Source organism: Pomacea canaliculata, linkage group LG3 (assembly GCF_003073045.1).
Source record: "Pomacea canaliculata isolate SZHN2017 linkage group LG3, ASM307304v1, whole genome shotgun sequence".
NCBI lineage: Eukaryota > Metazoa > Mollusca > Gastropoda > Architaenioglossa > Ampullariidae > Pomacea > Pomacea canaliculata.
Window position 1 is genome coordinate 34828445 of NC_037592.1, and position 12166 is coordinate 34840610.

Consider the following 12166-nt stretch of genomic DNA (forward strand, 5'->3'; position numbering starts at 1 on the left):
TTTTCGTTAGCAACGCGAAGGGAATGATGCTGAAGCACCGCCGAGGTCACTTATCATCTCCACTCGCTGCAGACGACGCGACAGGGGAGAGAACGCGAGAAGCTGTGGTTATCTCCGCCATCAAATCGCTCGACCACAGGCGCGAGAGGATACAAACAACCTGGCCGCTGATTGGCTGCATCCAAGTCTTGTCGGTGCTGACCCTGGGGTCACGTGCATAAAAATTCCACACAAAAAAAGTGCAGCAGGTCTACAGCCATACAGGTCTTGCAGGAAGCAATCAGGTGATTTATGTGAGCAGGACTCGTGTTGAAATCCGCTCTGTAAAAAGAAAACAAAATTTCAAAAGAATCTTGCAATTGTTTTCGGAAATAAATCAATCAGCGCGATGGAAAGACAGCAGTCTAGGACGACTGAATCGCTTTGTTCTTCATCGAACTCTTTTCTTTTATTGTCTGTCTCAGCGGCTTTCACATGCGTTTATTACTTTTGACAGCATTTTATAATCTGTTTCATCTTTAACTTTGCCTTTTCCTTGCTTGTGCAGTTTTCAGTTGCTTTCCTGAGCTGTTTGGTAGACTGGAGATCTATTTCTCGTCGTTCTGGTTTTGGTTGATCTGTTTATGTTTTTGAATGATTTAAAATTGTGTATACTTTCGATTCATCGTCTAATATAATGAATATACTCACAAGATGGCTCTGGACACGAATGGCAACTTGGTGTAGATATGGTTGTTTGTTGTGATGATGTTTATTTTGTTGTGTGATAGTCGGAAGTGTTAGTACACCGTGTAGATCTGCAGCATGATTTTACAGATGATTTAGTGTCAACGGATTCAAACTGGTAACGTAAATAATACAGCCTTAAAGATCTGATGAACATCGTCTCATCATCGGCTCTTGAGGTCGCAAACCAGTACCACGGACATGTATAGATGGATTGCTGTCTGCCGAGACCAACTTTTAGCCTCTTGCGAAGTTCTCCGCTTAGTCTCGGCGAGCCTGAACAAAGAATGTGACTTAACCGGATGCTTTGTAGTATCATGACTCGTTTTAGTAGTTAATCTGAAATGTGTATAAACCGAAAATGTTGTACACTCCTGCCTCGTCTTAGTAGTTAACTGGTCAAAAAAATAATCTGCCAGCAGTCCAGTAATTAAAGTTCGTGCTATGACTTGACGCCGAGCCAGACACGTTCTACACGGCGGAGCAGCCAGTTGGGTGGTCGGTTGAGTTTTAGGCTGTGCCAGCAACTAAAGCTATGCCACGGCAAGACAAAGCAGCCAGCCAGGTAAAAAGGTGAAAGAACATTATATCTTTGAGATGAGATTTGCTGTCAGGACAGCCAGTTTTCACTGTATTAAAAAAGATATTAGCCACTGCGTCACCGGACCACCCACCATCGGTTTGTGAGAACGAGTCGCCGTTTCTATGTACATAAGCAAAGCAAACGCATCAAACTTGGAGAGTGGGGGTTAGCATGGCTAGGACACATTGCCCATGCCTCGTTCTTGTTCTTAAACATGCTCCATAGGTGTGTGAGTATGTGCTAAACAAATTTTGCGTTTATTGTATCTGAACATGTGAGCAGAGATATTTTGGTGTAATGAGGTTGCTTTTTTTTTAATGCCATACGCTTCCGTGTCAAAGGTGTGTGCTTACAGATACAGATGATGGATGGAGGACTGGATGGATGATGGATGATGGATGATGGATGATGGATGATGATGCCCTTGTACTTCTATATTCAACGATCCAGTCCAACTCTGGATTTTTGTGAGTGATCGAGGTAAGACATATAGATGATGATATGTCATCAGAGAGAGACGCACACACAAACGAATGTGATTAGAAATAGGCTGCACACAATAGATTATGAATACTTAAGTATCGATTATTACTTTCGATCCAGTCTTCTACAACAAACGCAGTCGGCATGTTTTGAGAGATCTCGACTTTCCGCGAGAAAGGGTCCAGCCTCGTATCGTCTTCATCGCAGAGCGAACCTATTGACCACGGTTAATGGCGGCTTCACCCTGGACTCAAACTCTTGCTGGAACATTTCTTTTTTCCTTACTTTTTAAAAAGCACCAAGATGACATTTTGAGCGTGCTTTATCTCAGCGTTGAGAAAAAAAAGCATGAAAGCCTTTTCAAATAAGATCTTTAGCAAATATCTTAGACATAAAGCGAACGTGATCACCGAGAACTGCCATTGCTGTGGGACACATGCAGGTTGTTGGGAATATTGGGGTTTATTAATATCAAGGTCGATTTATTTCCAGTTTTACGTTGTATTACAGTCATTAATCTGTGGGAACATAAGATTTTATAATGAAGAAATGAAAGTTATTTGAGCTCTTAAGATCTTAAAACGTGATTGCATTTTTCAAACTAAACGTGCGGTTTCATAGGAAACATAGCAGATCGACAATAGATGTTGATACTTTCAGTGAATATAAACAATGTAGGGACGAAGGAACAGTCACAAAATGTCTAAGTGGCTGTAATGTACATACAGTTGCATTTGATGGTATTTAATAAGCACAGATATACGCCTTATGATGCACGTGCATTAAAGTGTTGAATAAAACTATCAATGTGATTCATCCATTTTCTGTCACAAATAGGTCAATAAATTTCAGTTCAACAAAAACGATTCCATCAAGTTTATGAAAGGACAGGAGACTGTGCACTAATAGGTCAAAACAGCTGCTTTCTTTGGAAAAGGTGGATTCCAAGTATAAAACAGATATTAACAAGAACGGAATACAGCTGAAGGTGAACAACTTATTATAATTAATATTAGCTTTGCTGTTGCCGTTGGAGTCAACCTGGAAAACTTAAATGGATAGAAACCCCATCCCACGATAGTATCACCCGTTAGATTGGTGTGTGCTACAAAACTCTAACGCCCAAACAACTTTAATTAGGTTTTTACTGTAACCCTTTCTTTACTGATTATACAGTAATTTATAGTTATAAAAGCATATCTCTTAAAAAAAATATTGCCAGAACTGGTCGTTGCAACGTTAACTAAATCAATTTATATATTTTCAAGAAGTGCTACTTTTGAATCTCTGCTGGCTTCTCGACCCTTTAGCATCTTCTTCTACCACATTAAAAAATTACTGAACGCTTAAAAAGATACAGATTAAAGCACGTTTTTCATTGAAAACAGTAGTTTGAGTAGCACAGTGCGCATGCGCGATTTGACGATCTAGAAAGAGTCCAATTGCCTCAAAAGGCAGCCACGTTACGCTTGCGTCCTCGAGGATTCCAGAATCCGGAATCAATAACATTGAATACTGCTTCGTGGAATATCCGCTCTTACATTAAAAATATTAATTAAAAAAAAAAAGGTAAAGACAACCCGCTCAAGCATGGTTGAAAGGCTTAATGCGGAAACCGTGCAACGGGACTGGACAATACTCCTCTCGCAAGAGAGGAAGGAACGGGTTGCAGGGCAACACCGATATTATGCGTAGATAATGCGTAGATAATGCGTAGATAATGCGCCGCTGATCATTTCCTCCCTGTGCTGAGGAAACAAAAGCTAGTTCTTTGGCTGGTTTTCTTCCCGTGCACCCAGTGGCTCAGGCACCAGTACGAAGCAGCTTCAGCTACCTGTCACAGTTTTTGTGTTCCACTTTACATCAGCAGGAGGTCATTAATTCATGCCTTTTCAGCCTTGTGGACATTGACGTGTAGACCGGTGAAGCTGTATACTGATACAAAAGAAGCACAAGTCGTGTGTATCCAGGACATTTGTAATTGTTTAAATATTGAAAGAGGCCATTATAAAGTACATTACTAAGCAGGCTTAACTGAATTGAATTAACAAAAAATTGAATGTGCGTGGTCATTTAAAACGTGCCTAAACAAGGTCTACATCCAGCCTATAAAACTAGTGGGATAGTAGTTGGGCCCCACTTACGGCCCTATTCTCCACTGGGGGCGAATAGGACAAGAAGAAGTGGGCCCACTACCCCACTAGTTTTGCAGGCTGGGTAAGCGCTTAACCAGGGGTGTCAAACTCAATCACACAGGGGGCCAAATCTCACATCATACACAAGGTTGAGGGCCGAATGTTATTATTTAAGTCCGATAACGTTTTATTGAACAGTAGAAAACTAAACTCTTTGTTATTAATTTTATTTAAACAAAATCATACATTAAAACAAAGTTGGCAGATGATGGCAAATGATGGCAAGTTTGCAAGTAAATCACACAGGAAAGTGAAGCATGCACCAGTTGAGTTTTTCTGTTCATTAAAGTCTTCCTAATCTTTCCCTTTTTATTCTAACAGTTTTCTGTTGAAAGATGAAGTTACGTTTACACCAGATACAATGATGTATTTAATTATAATAATTTATATTTTCCATATTGTATCGCTTATTAGCAATAATGGTGTACGGCTAAACATCTGTTTAATCCCTGAGATGGCCTCAGTCTATTTCCCAAACTCTGTGTGGAATAGTCCCTGTCTGTTCTCGAGCCATACGTGTGCAAACATCGTCACTTAGAGAAAGAGGTCACCTCATGATTGAGGCCACGATCGTGTCCTTGGGTAAGACCAGATTGTCTGGGGGGCAGTGTAGACTGCATAGTGGTGTCACAGACGTGTGTACCACGACATGAAAATGAAAGTGGCTAATAGGTCGTAATTTTCTCTTTTCTCTCCTTGTGATTATGTCGTAAATTTTTATGACGGATAAAGTAAATCGCCGAGAGAGCGGGTAAGAAAGGAAGAAAGAGAAAGGAGGTCGATTGATTTAAAAAAACAAAACAAAACAAAACAAAACAAACATGAGAAGAGAGTGGGCAGACAGGAAAAGTGAAAGTGAGTGAGAAGCTATACGAATCTGCTATACAAATGTGAAACGTGAATTCTGCTTGCCAATACGGAGAGAAGAATTCAGGTATGGAACAAGTGACTGATCGAGGAGGCTGCTCTTTATCTCGGAGCAACGACGTGTATATTGGTTCGTGCTCGGACTGGGAACATAAAAATAGTGCAGGAAGATATATGTTCGCCGCGCCCTCGTGAGATTTTGGAAACTCTAATACGCAACAGTAAAATGGGACAGACTGGTTTGGCCCTGTGATCCCGCATGATACCCGTCTTGCAAGATAGATCTTGGTCTGGGCCGAAGTTAATTCCTTGTCCAGAAAGAACTGGATTGCCAACGTAAATTTCTAAGGATTGTATAGTAGTATTTCTAGGATCTGCTCACAATTTAACTGCCTAGACAAGCCTAACTTGTCAACCCCTGCCGGTCTATCCGGTCACGGTGTAATGCAACTCCGTAGTCCGAGATCCGTTTGTTTCTCTTGACGACCAGTTCCTGCCAAACAGCAGAACCGTTTGTCAACTGGGATCAGTCAAGAGATAAATAAATAAATGAGTGATTACACAACGGACGTATATAAGGATATTACTTCGTGATTACGTGGTAAAAAAAAATCATTTCTGCCATGTCCTGGCTGCTTATACAAGAAGAATATTTGGTCATTAAGCCCGTCTAACAGTTCCAAGTCAGCTTTCGTTTGCTCCCTGGTGCCGCCGTCAGTAGTCAGCTTTCGATCTCGACAGAACCCATACAAATACACGTTAGGGATGGGGAGAGGAAAAACAAACTATGATGTTTTACAAAACTGATAAAAGAGTAAGGATATGCATTCCATAAGACACTGTACTAGCAAACAATAATATTTATTATTTCTTACTTCCAACCGCATTCCTATTTCGTTTATTATTTTTAAATGGCTCGTTTATTAATCAGAAAATGTTAGCATCCGGACCATTTGAATACCACATGCGTCTCGATTCATCTGTGTGTTTACAATGGCGTTGGTAGTCAGAATCGGGAAAACGCTTAGAACACACTGGAAAAAATCTATCTTTGGCTTTTGTGCCGTAACTTATGGTATTAAATATGCACATGATCGTTATGAGTAAGTGGTCTCCTGGCATTTACTTACAGTCATATCTTCTATTAGTAGATTATTGTTTTACATGACATGCCCTTGCTTCGTAACCTAAACGGACTTACTGGCAGACAGCCGCTGATTATTGATATTGTTATCCAGAGGCCGTTTATTTTATGTATGTAGTAATGTGTACCCATGCAGTATTTCGCTGAAAGAGTTGCACACACTAAATACTTATAGAGTATAGATGTGAGATACTTGCTCACTTGTGTACGTAATTTTAACATATACTTATTGCGTGTGTACAGAGAAATCCTACTCAGGCGACTGTACTGCGATGAAGCAAAGGTAACAGCACAACTTGTTGTCTTTGATTTTTGCAAATGGTTAAGGTCTATAATCATCATGCAAAACACTTGGTAAATGCTAGGGTTATTCCGAACATCTTGTTGCATATCCTAATAAGATTGAGCTATTAGTGTGAATTCGTTGAAATTTATTTATATAATTATGAGCGATATAAAGCATGTGTATGCTTACTGATTAGTATGTAATAATTCCTTTTGAAATAAAATTATGATTATTGGTAATGGTTAACTGAGTTCCAGTGACTATACAATACATTTTTACTATCTACTTCTGTTTATTACAACAGAGGTAGAAATTTTCCTTTGTTGGGAGTTCTTATAAGAAATCAACTAAACAACGTAAAGTTACATCCCACACACTCATACAATTACTATACTCACACTTAAAACAAATGGTAATATTGTTATATCCTGCAGAAATATGGTGATGAGAAAATAACATTATCAGAGAGGCCACGAAGGGTGACTGTCTTTCTCAATCCAGCAGCTCATGGAGGGTATGTCAATGAAAGAATGGGGAAAATAATCATTGCACTCTAAATGAACGTCTTGAAAAAAGTTGCCATCAGCTAGATTTTAGCTAATGTTAGCTACCTTGCTGTTGCGGCCTTATGCTCCACTGGGGGTGATTAGGAACAAGAAGAAGCTACCTTGCAGTTCATAGAAATTTCATAAAGCACATAATGAAGTGAAGAATATTGATTTCAAGAAGTCAAGAAGGTACTTGCTAAGAGATGACAAATTGCTGTAAATAACAAAATTTTCTTTTTGCATACTCCTTTGTGCTTGTATGCTTTTTTTAATTAATGAACTTACACTTTTTTCTTTAAAAATAAATGCTAATATAATTATACTTTATTGCAGTGTTGATTACAAATAGCTCTTGTATATTTTTGATGTCATCTTGCTGAAATCTGTTTAGTAGATTTTTAAATTTACTTTGGCACTAGTTTGTATTTATTATATAAAGTTGTGATGTGTTTGCATGTTATCAGTAGATCAGTACACAAATAATTACTTGACACCTGTTACAGGAAAGCCACAAAGCTGTTTGAAAAAAATGCAGCTCCTATTTTGTACCTTGCTGGAATTGAAGTGAATGTTGTTAAGGTAAAGACTAGTTTTGTGGGATGTAGTCTGTGTTCGGTGGGTGGGAGAGTGTTGAGTACAAACACAGATTTAAGAGAGTTCGTCTGTAGGCTAAAGAGCATGGGAATATTTCAGTGTGTAAATCTGTGAAGGATTAGAAATATAGTTTTAGAACTGGATAATTTTTAAACAGAGAGCACGAACAGAAGCATAAAACAAATTAACTAATAATATTTTGTATGGTCTCTGTCGCCTGCAGACAGAGTATGATGGTCAGGTGAAAAAGTTCCTTGGCGTGCTAGAGAGAGATGACACAGATGCCATTGTTGTAGCCGGTGGAGATGGAGCTGTCTTGGAGGTAAGATCATGTTTTTGCTGTGATACCCAAAGGTTTTCTATACCACTTCACTGCACAGTCTCTCAGTATAAATAATGCATTCTGGCAATAATCCGGCATAAGAATATAAATTCAGTCATATTGAAACTATTTCATATTATTTAATTAAGAAGCATAAACTGATTTTGCAGTTAACAGTTGGAGATCAGAGGATATTTTTTATGTGCTTCGTTTTATGAGGAAGTCCAGTTGTGTCATTAAAGACATGTCTTCATTTGTATGAGCTGGATGTTATATAATATTAGATTATCATCATTAAGACAACTACTATAATAGTTACTATTAGTGTCCAAATCTTAGGTAACTGCTTTGTTCTTAATGTTTTTTGTTTTCTTTCAGACTGTCACAGGAATAATGCGCAAAGAGGATAAGGTAAGACTCCGTAGCTGAATGAGATTTTTAGCTTGCAGTTGCTGAAATTTATGCCGACTTATTTGTGCTTATAGACATTTAACAGTGCTTTTAAATAGAAGTACTTTTTATGAGGACATTGTAAGAAGAAGAAGTGACTTCAATTTGATAATGTGTGCAATCTTGACTTTAACCTTATTTTTGTGTTGTTTTGTGCATATGTGGGCTGGTTTTATTGTTCCAGTATTGTTATTTATCTTTCATTTCACAGAAAGAGTGTGAAGTCAACTTTTTTTTATGGCCAGTATCTTCAGCTGATATGACATCTTTTGGGGGCTTGGGGGATTTTTTTTCTATCTTTTTGAATTTGTTGCATGCTTAATAAACTTATTTTGGTTTCATCAGAATTTTTATGGCATCCCTATGGGTGTTATTCCCCTTGGCTACACCAACACATTTGCCAGAATTTTCTATGGACCTGACAAGGAGACTGTTAGGTATGGAAAAGTTATGCGAAACCTTTTTTGTAGTTAGTGCATGCGGTGTACATACCTGCAGTCTTAATCCATCATGTTAGAGACATAACAATTTAAAAAAACCTGACACATTATAACACCATAATGACTTGTCAGCTTACTGCTGCAGTATTTATATTTTAGTAGTGCAGAATAAGGCAGAAATTAGACAGTATAGCATCAGTATCTACATCATCATTTAGTTTTGTTGATGATATTTAAACTGTTTTTGTTGACATGCAGAATTATTGCGGATGCAGCTATGGCTGTTGTGAAAGAGGTGACGAAGAAAGTGGATGTCTTGAAAATTGATGTGAGTTCATATTTTTCTTATTTCATTTCTGTTTTGTTTTTTTTTAATTAAACTGGATTGCATTAACATAAATACACTGTGTATTAACAATACAGGATTTTATTGTTATTCACTTTTTGATTATTTCTTGCAACAAATCATATATTTTTAACCTTAAAATTGCATAAGGTTTTGTAATTATTTTCTTATTTTTTAAGCACCACTCTTATTTAAAGTGAATAAATTGACAAATAATTTAAATCTGTTTTGCATCTACAAACTAAGTAGGGTGGTGAGGGCAAGACCACCTTTGCATTGTGCGGTATGGAGATTGGAGCATATAGGGATGCTGAGGAAAGAAAAAAGAAGTAAGCCTTGTCAATACTGCAGTCTGAAACTTTTATGGTGTCTCACATTGTGTAACAGTTGGGTTTCTTTGTCTCTTTATCTTTGTTCAAGAATACCCTGTATATTGTGATGCAACAAAAAGTTAAGCTCTAACATTAAAGGGTCATTGTAGCATGGATTATATGTATATATTACTTAATTCAACAAAGATAAAAGCCTGATAATGTTGTGTTTAAAAGGTTACATACTTGATCTGCAGCCAGTCGCTTATTATATACATTTAGGCAGGGCATTTCCTCATATTTCATTGCTAAATGTTTATGTTGTGCACATTTTCTGCAACAGTGATGAAACAATGTATGATTTTTAAGCATCCTTATTGATGAAATATATTGCGACTTGCTGCTGTGTGTGACATCAAGCTGTATTTACCAGGTACTGGTACTTTGGTCCCTTGAAGTCACGATGGACATACTTATGGACAGCTGTGAAGAACTGGCCTCCAGCGTTTAAAGTGGACATTAGCTATGTAGAGGCTACAGAGGATAACATGAGGCTTCCAGAACCAGCTGTGCCAAGCAGCTCAAAAAACTGGAACTTTTTTAATTTTCTCTTTCGACGGAACCAACAGACAACCATTGGTATTTATTCTCTGGCTAGTTCTCTTAGCATTTAAAATAAATAACATCCAAGAGCTATGTTGTATTATTTACATTATCTTCAATAAAAGTAAAAGTAATAAGTGACTGTAAAGTTTGCAAACTTGACTTTCTGGTTATTGTTTTAGATGTGAGTATATGTGTCTGAATGTGCATAATGTAGCAACCTGTATACAGTCATGCACATGAATAAATGTACAGTTGATACTTGTGACATGTTGATTATAGAAGAGGTACTTAAAGAACCAGAGGAGGAGAGTGAGGAAGAAAAGAAAATTATGCGTTCTACATCCACTGTTGAGCTTACTCTGCTTGTCTCCAAACATGCTGTCAGAACAGGTCTGTTTCTTACTACCACTTATTCTTCAGCTTTAAGAGCCTTCATTTTCTTACATAATAATCATATTTTTACCTGTGCTATGATTAACAGTTGAATAATTTTCTGTGATTCTCACATTGATTTCTGCATCTTTTCTGTCAAGAAAATAAAGTCATATGCATAGCATATTTCTTTCTGATATTTTGTGAACTGGAAACTTCCATTTCAAGCCTTTTGTCAATCATGACTCCATTCCAAATTTGATTTTCCTTTGCTTCTTGGAAGATAATGTTTCAGAAATTTGTGTGCAGACTGTTCCTGGCATTGAAGTTGGAATTGGTCCTGTGTCTCCTACACGAAATGAGTTTATTTCAGAAGGGTGAGCATTACAACATTCTACTTAATATTTATTGGCCAGCATGGGGAGGAAATAGTTCTCATTATTTGATTTTCAAACGTACCAAAGATAGTAATAATTTTCATAGAAAGAAGCATCAGTTTGATGATAAACCATAGACAAGGTTTGGGTCTTTCTTCTTTCCTTTTGAATTAGGAGGGCGCACTGACACGGATTAAAAAGCAAACTGTGATTTGTTTTGTCCAGTTCACCTATCTCCAGTAGGGTATGAGGGTCAACGCTTGGGCTGAGTATGGTGTAGGCTGAATGTAACAAGGAATGGTGTTTCAAATATTTTTAGCTTCACAAAGTACATAAACTTGCGCATGCACATATGTCCAGAGATGCAAAACTAGAGCAGGAACTGTAGACACTGCACCACCAGTGAACTAAAAATAGCTGGAAGGATCAAGTCCCATTTTAAACACATGAACACTTGAATTATTATTCTTATATATCTGTTTCAGGTGGCGAAGAATTAATAGGAAAGAGCTTTGCATATGGGACTGACAGCAATGAAAAGCTTCTGGTTAAGAGTGTTAGTATTGTATTGGATGAAAATAATGAGGTTGGTTGAAGTTTTCCTTTGCCGTTTTCATAATTACTTTATAGTTTTATCTCTTCTTTTTTGGTAGGGAAAAGAGACTCATTGAAATAAGACAATGGGGTTACGATTGCTTAAGATAGTATGCAAAGCACAAACTCTGAGTAGCATTAAGTGGGATGGGTGCACTTGCACCAACATTCTTGTGAAACCAAGTTGTCTTCTACAAAAGACATGGATGATAATTGAAATGGTCAATTCTGGCTTCTTTAATGCAGCATATTTGGCTGAACGCATGGTTGTGTGGAACACATCTTTTTTCTCTTGTTTTTACTCATGCTATATGTTGAACATAAAAATTTAACTTTTTTTTTTTAACAGCAACCATCAATCTTTATCCTGTGTAATGCATGACTAATTAATGGAGATGTAAATACCAGGACACCATATAATCATTATTTAATGAATAAATAATTCTTGTAGAAGATTTAAATGGATGTAAACATGAAGTTGATGCTGTTGATTTTAAACACCTTGGGTTTTTTCCAACCTTTTTTGCAGTCATCACCCAAATGGTACAGCATTGATGGAGAGGCTTTTGAGGCTATTCCAGTGAAGTGTCTCTTTTGAGAAAGCAGTTGAACTTTTTCACTTCGGTATTTGAGCCCGTAACTAGCTGACATATTTTTTTCTTAATGGGATAAAAGACAAAGTTTGCGAGGATTCATAGTACAGAACGACTGTGATTTTATGCAACACGTTGACCAGTACTTAAAAGAAAGTGTGTTTGCATGTGTGTGTTTGCCCGAGAGAAAGAGAGAATCACTGTCATAATAAGAAGTTGTATTGACACCCAAGGTCGTAGGCAGTGGCATACTTCTTCAATTTTCTTTAGCTGATTAAAGACAAGTTGTCATTGTTTTATCAGTTTTCATTGTTTTATTATCTTCATCC

General features: G+C 37.4%; 1 protein-coding gene across 1 annotated transcript; it reads left to right on the top strand.

The window, feature by feature from the left end:
* The first annotated feature begins 5799 nt into the window (after positions 1–5799).
* Positions 5800–12134, top strand: LOC112559177 (acylglycerol kinase, mitochondrial-like). The gene is made up of 14 exons (XM_025230186.1): positions 5800–5957; positions 6242–6281; positions 6719–6798; positions 7336–7411; positions 7650–7748; positions 8127–8159; positions 8544–8635; positions 8897–8966; positions 9234–9313; positions 9729–9934; positions 10181–10291; positions 10583–10650; positions 11136–11236; positions 11774–12134. The coding sequence occupies exons 1-12, from the start codon at positions 5848–5850 to the stop codon at positions 10597–10599; spliced, it is 1014 nt and encodes a 337-aa protein (XP_025085971.1). The 5' UTR covers positions 5800–5847; the 3' UTR covers positions 10600–10650; positions 11136–11236; positions 11774–12134.
* Positions 12135–12166: the final 32 nt, after the last annotated feature.

Coding starts and splice junctions, on each gene's coding strand:
- LOC112559177 (XM_025230186.1), top strand. CDS start 5,848: ATGGCGTTGGTAGTCAGAATCGGGAAAACGCTTAGAACACACTGGAAA. Junction 7,412..7,649: donor TTGAAGTGAATGTTGTTAAG/GTAAAGACTAGT, acceptor TGTCGCCTGCAG/ACAGAGTATGATGGTCAGGT. Junction 8,160..8,543: donor TAATGCGCAAAGAGGATAAG/GTAAGACTCCGT, acceptor TGGTTTCATCAG/AATTTTTATGGCATCCCTAT.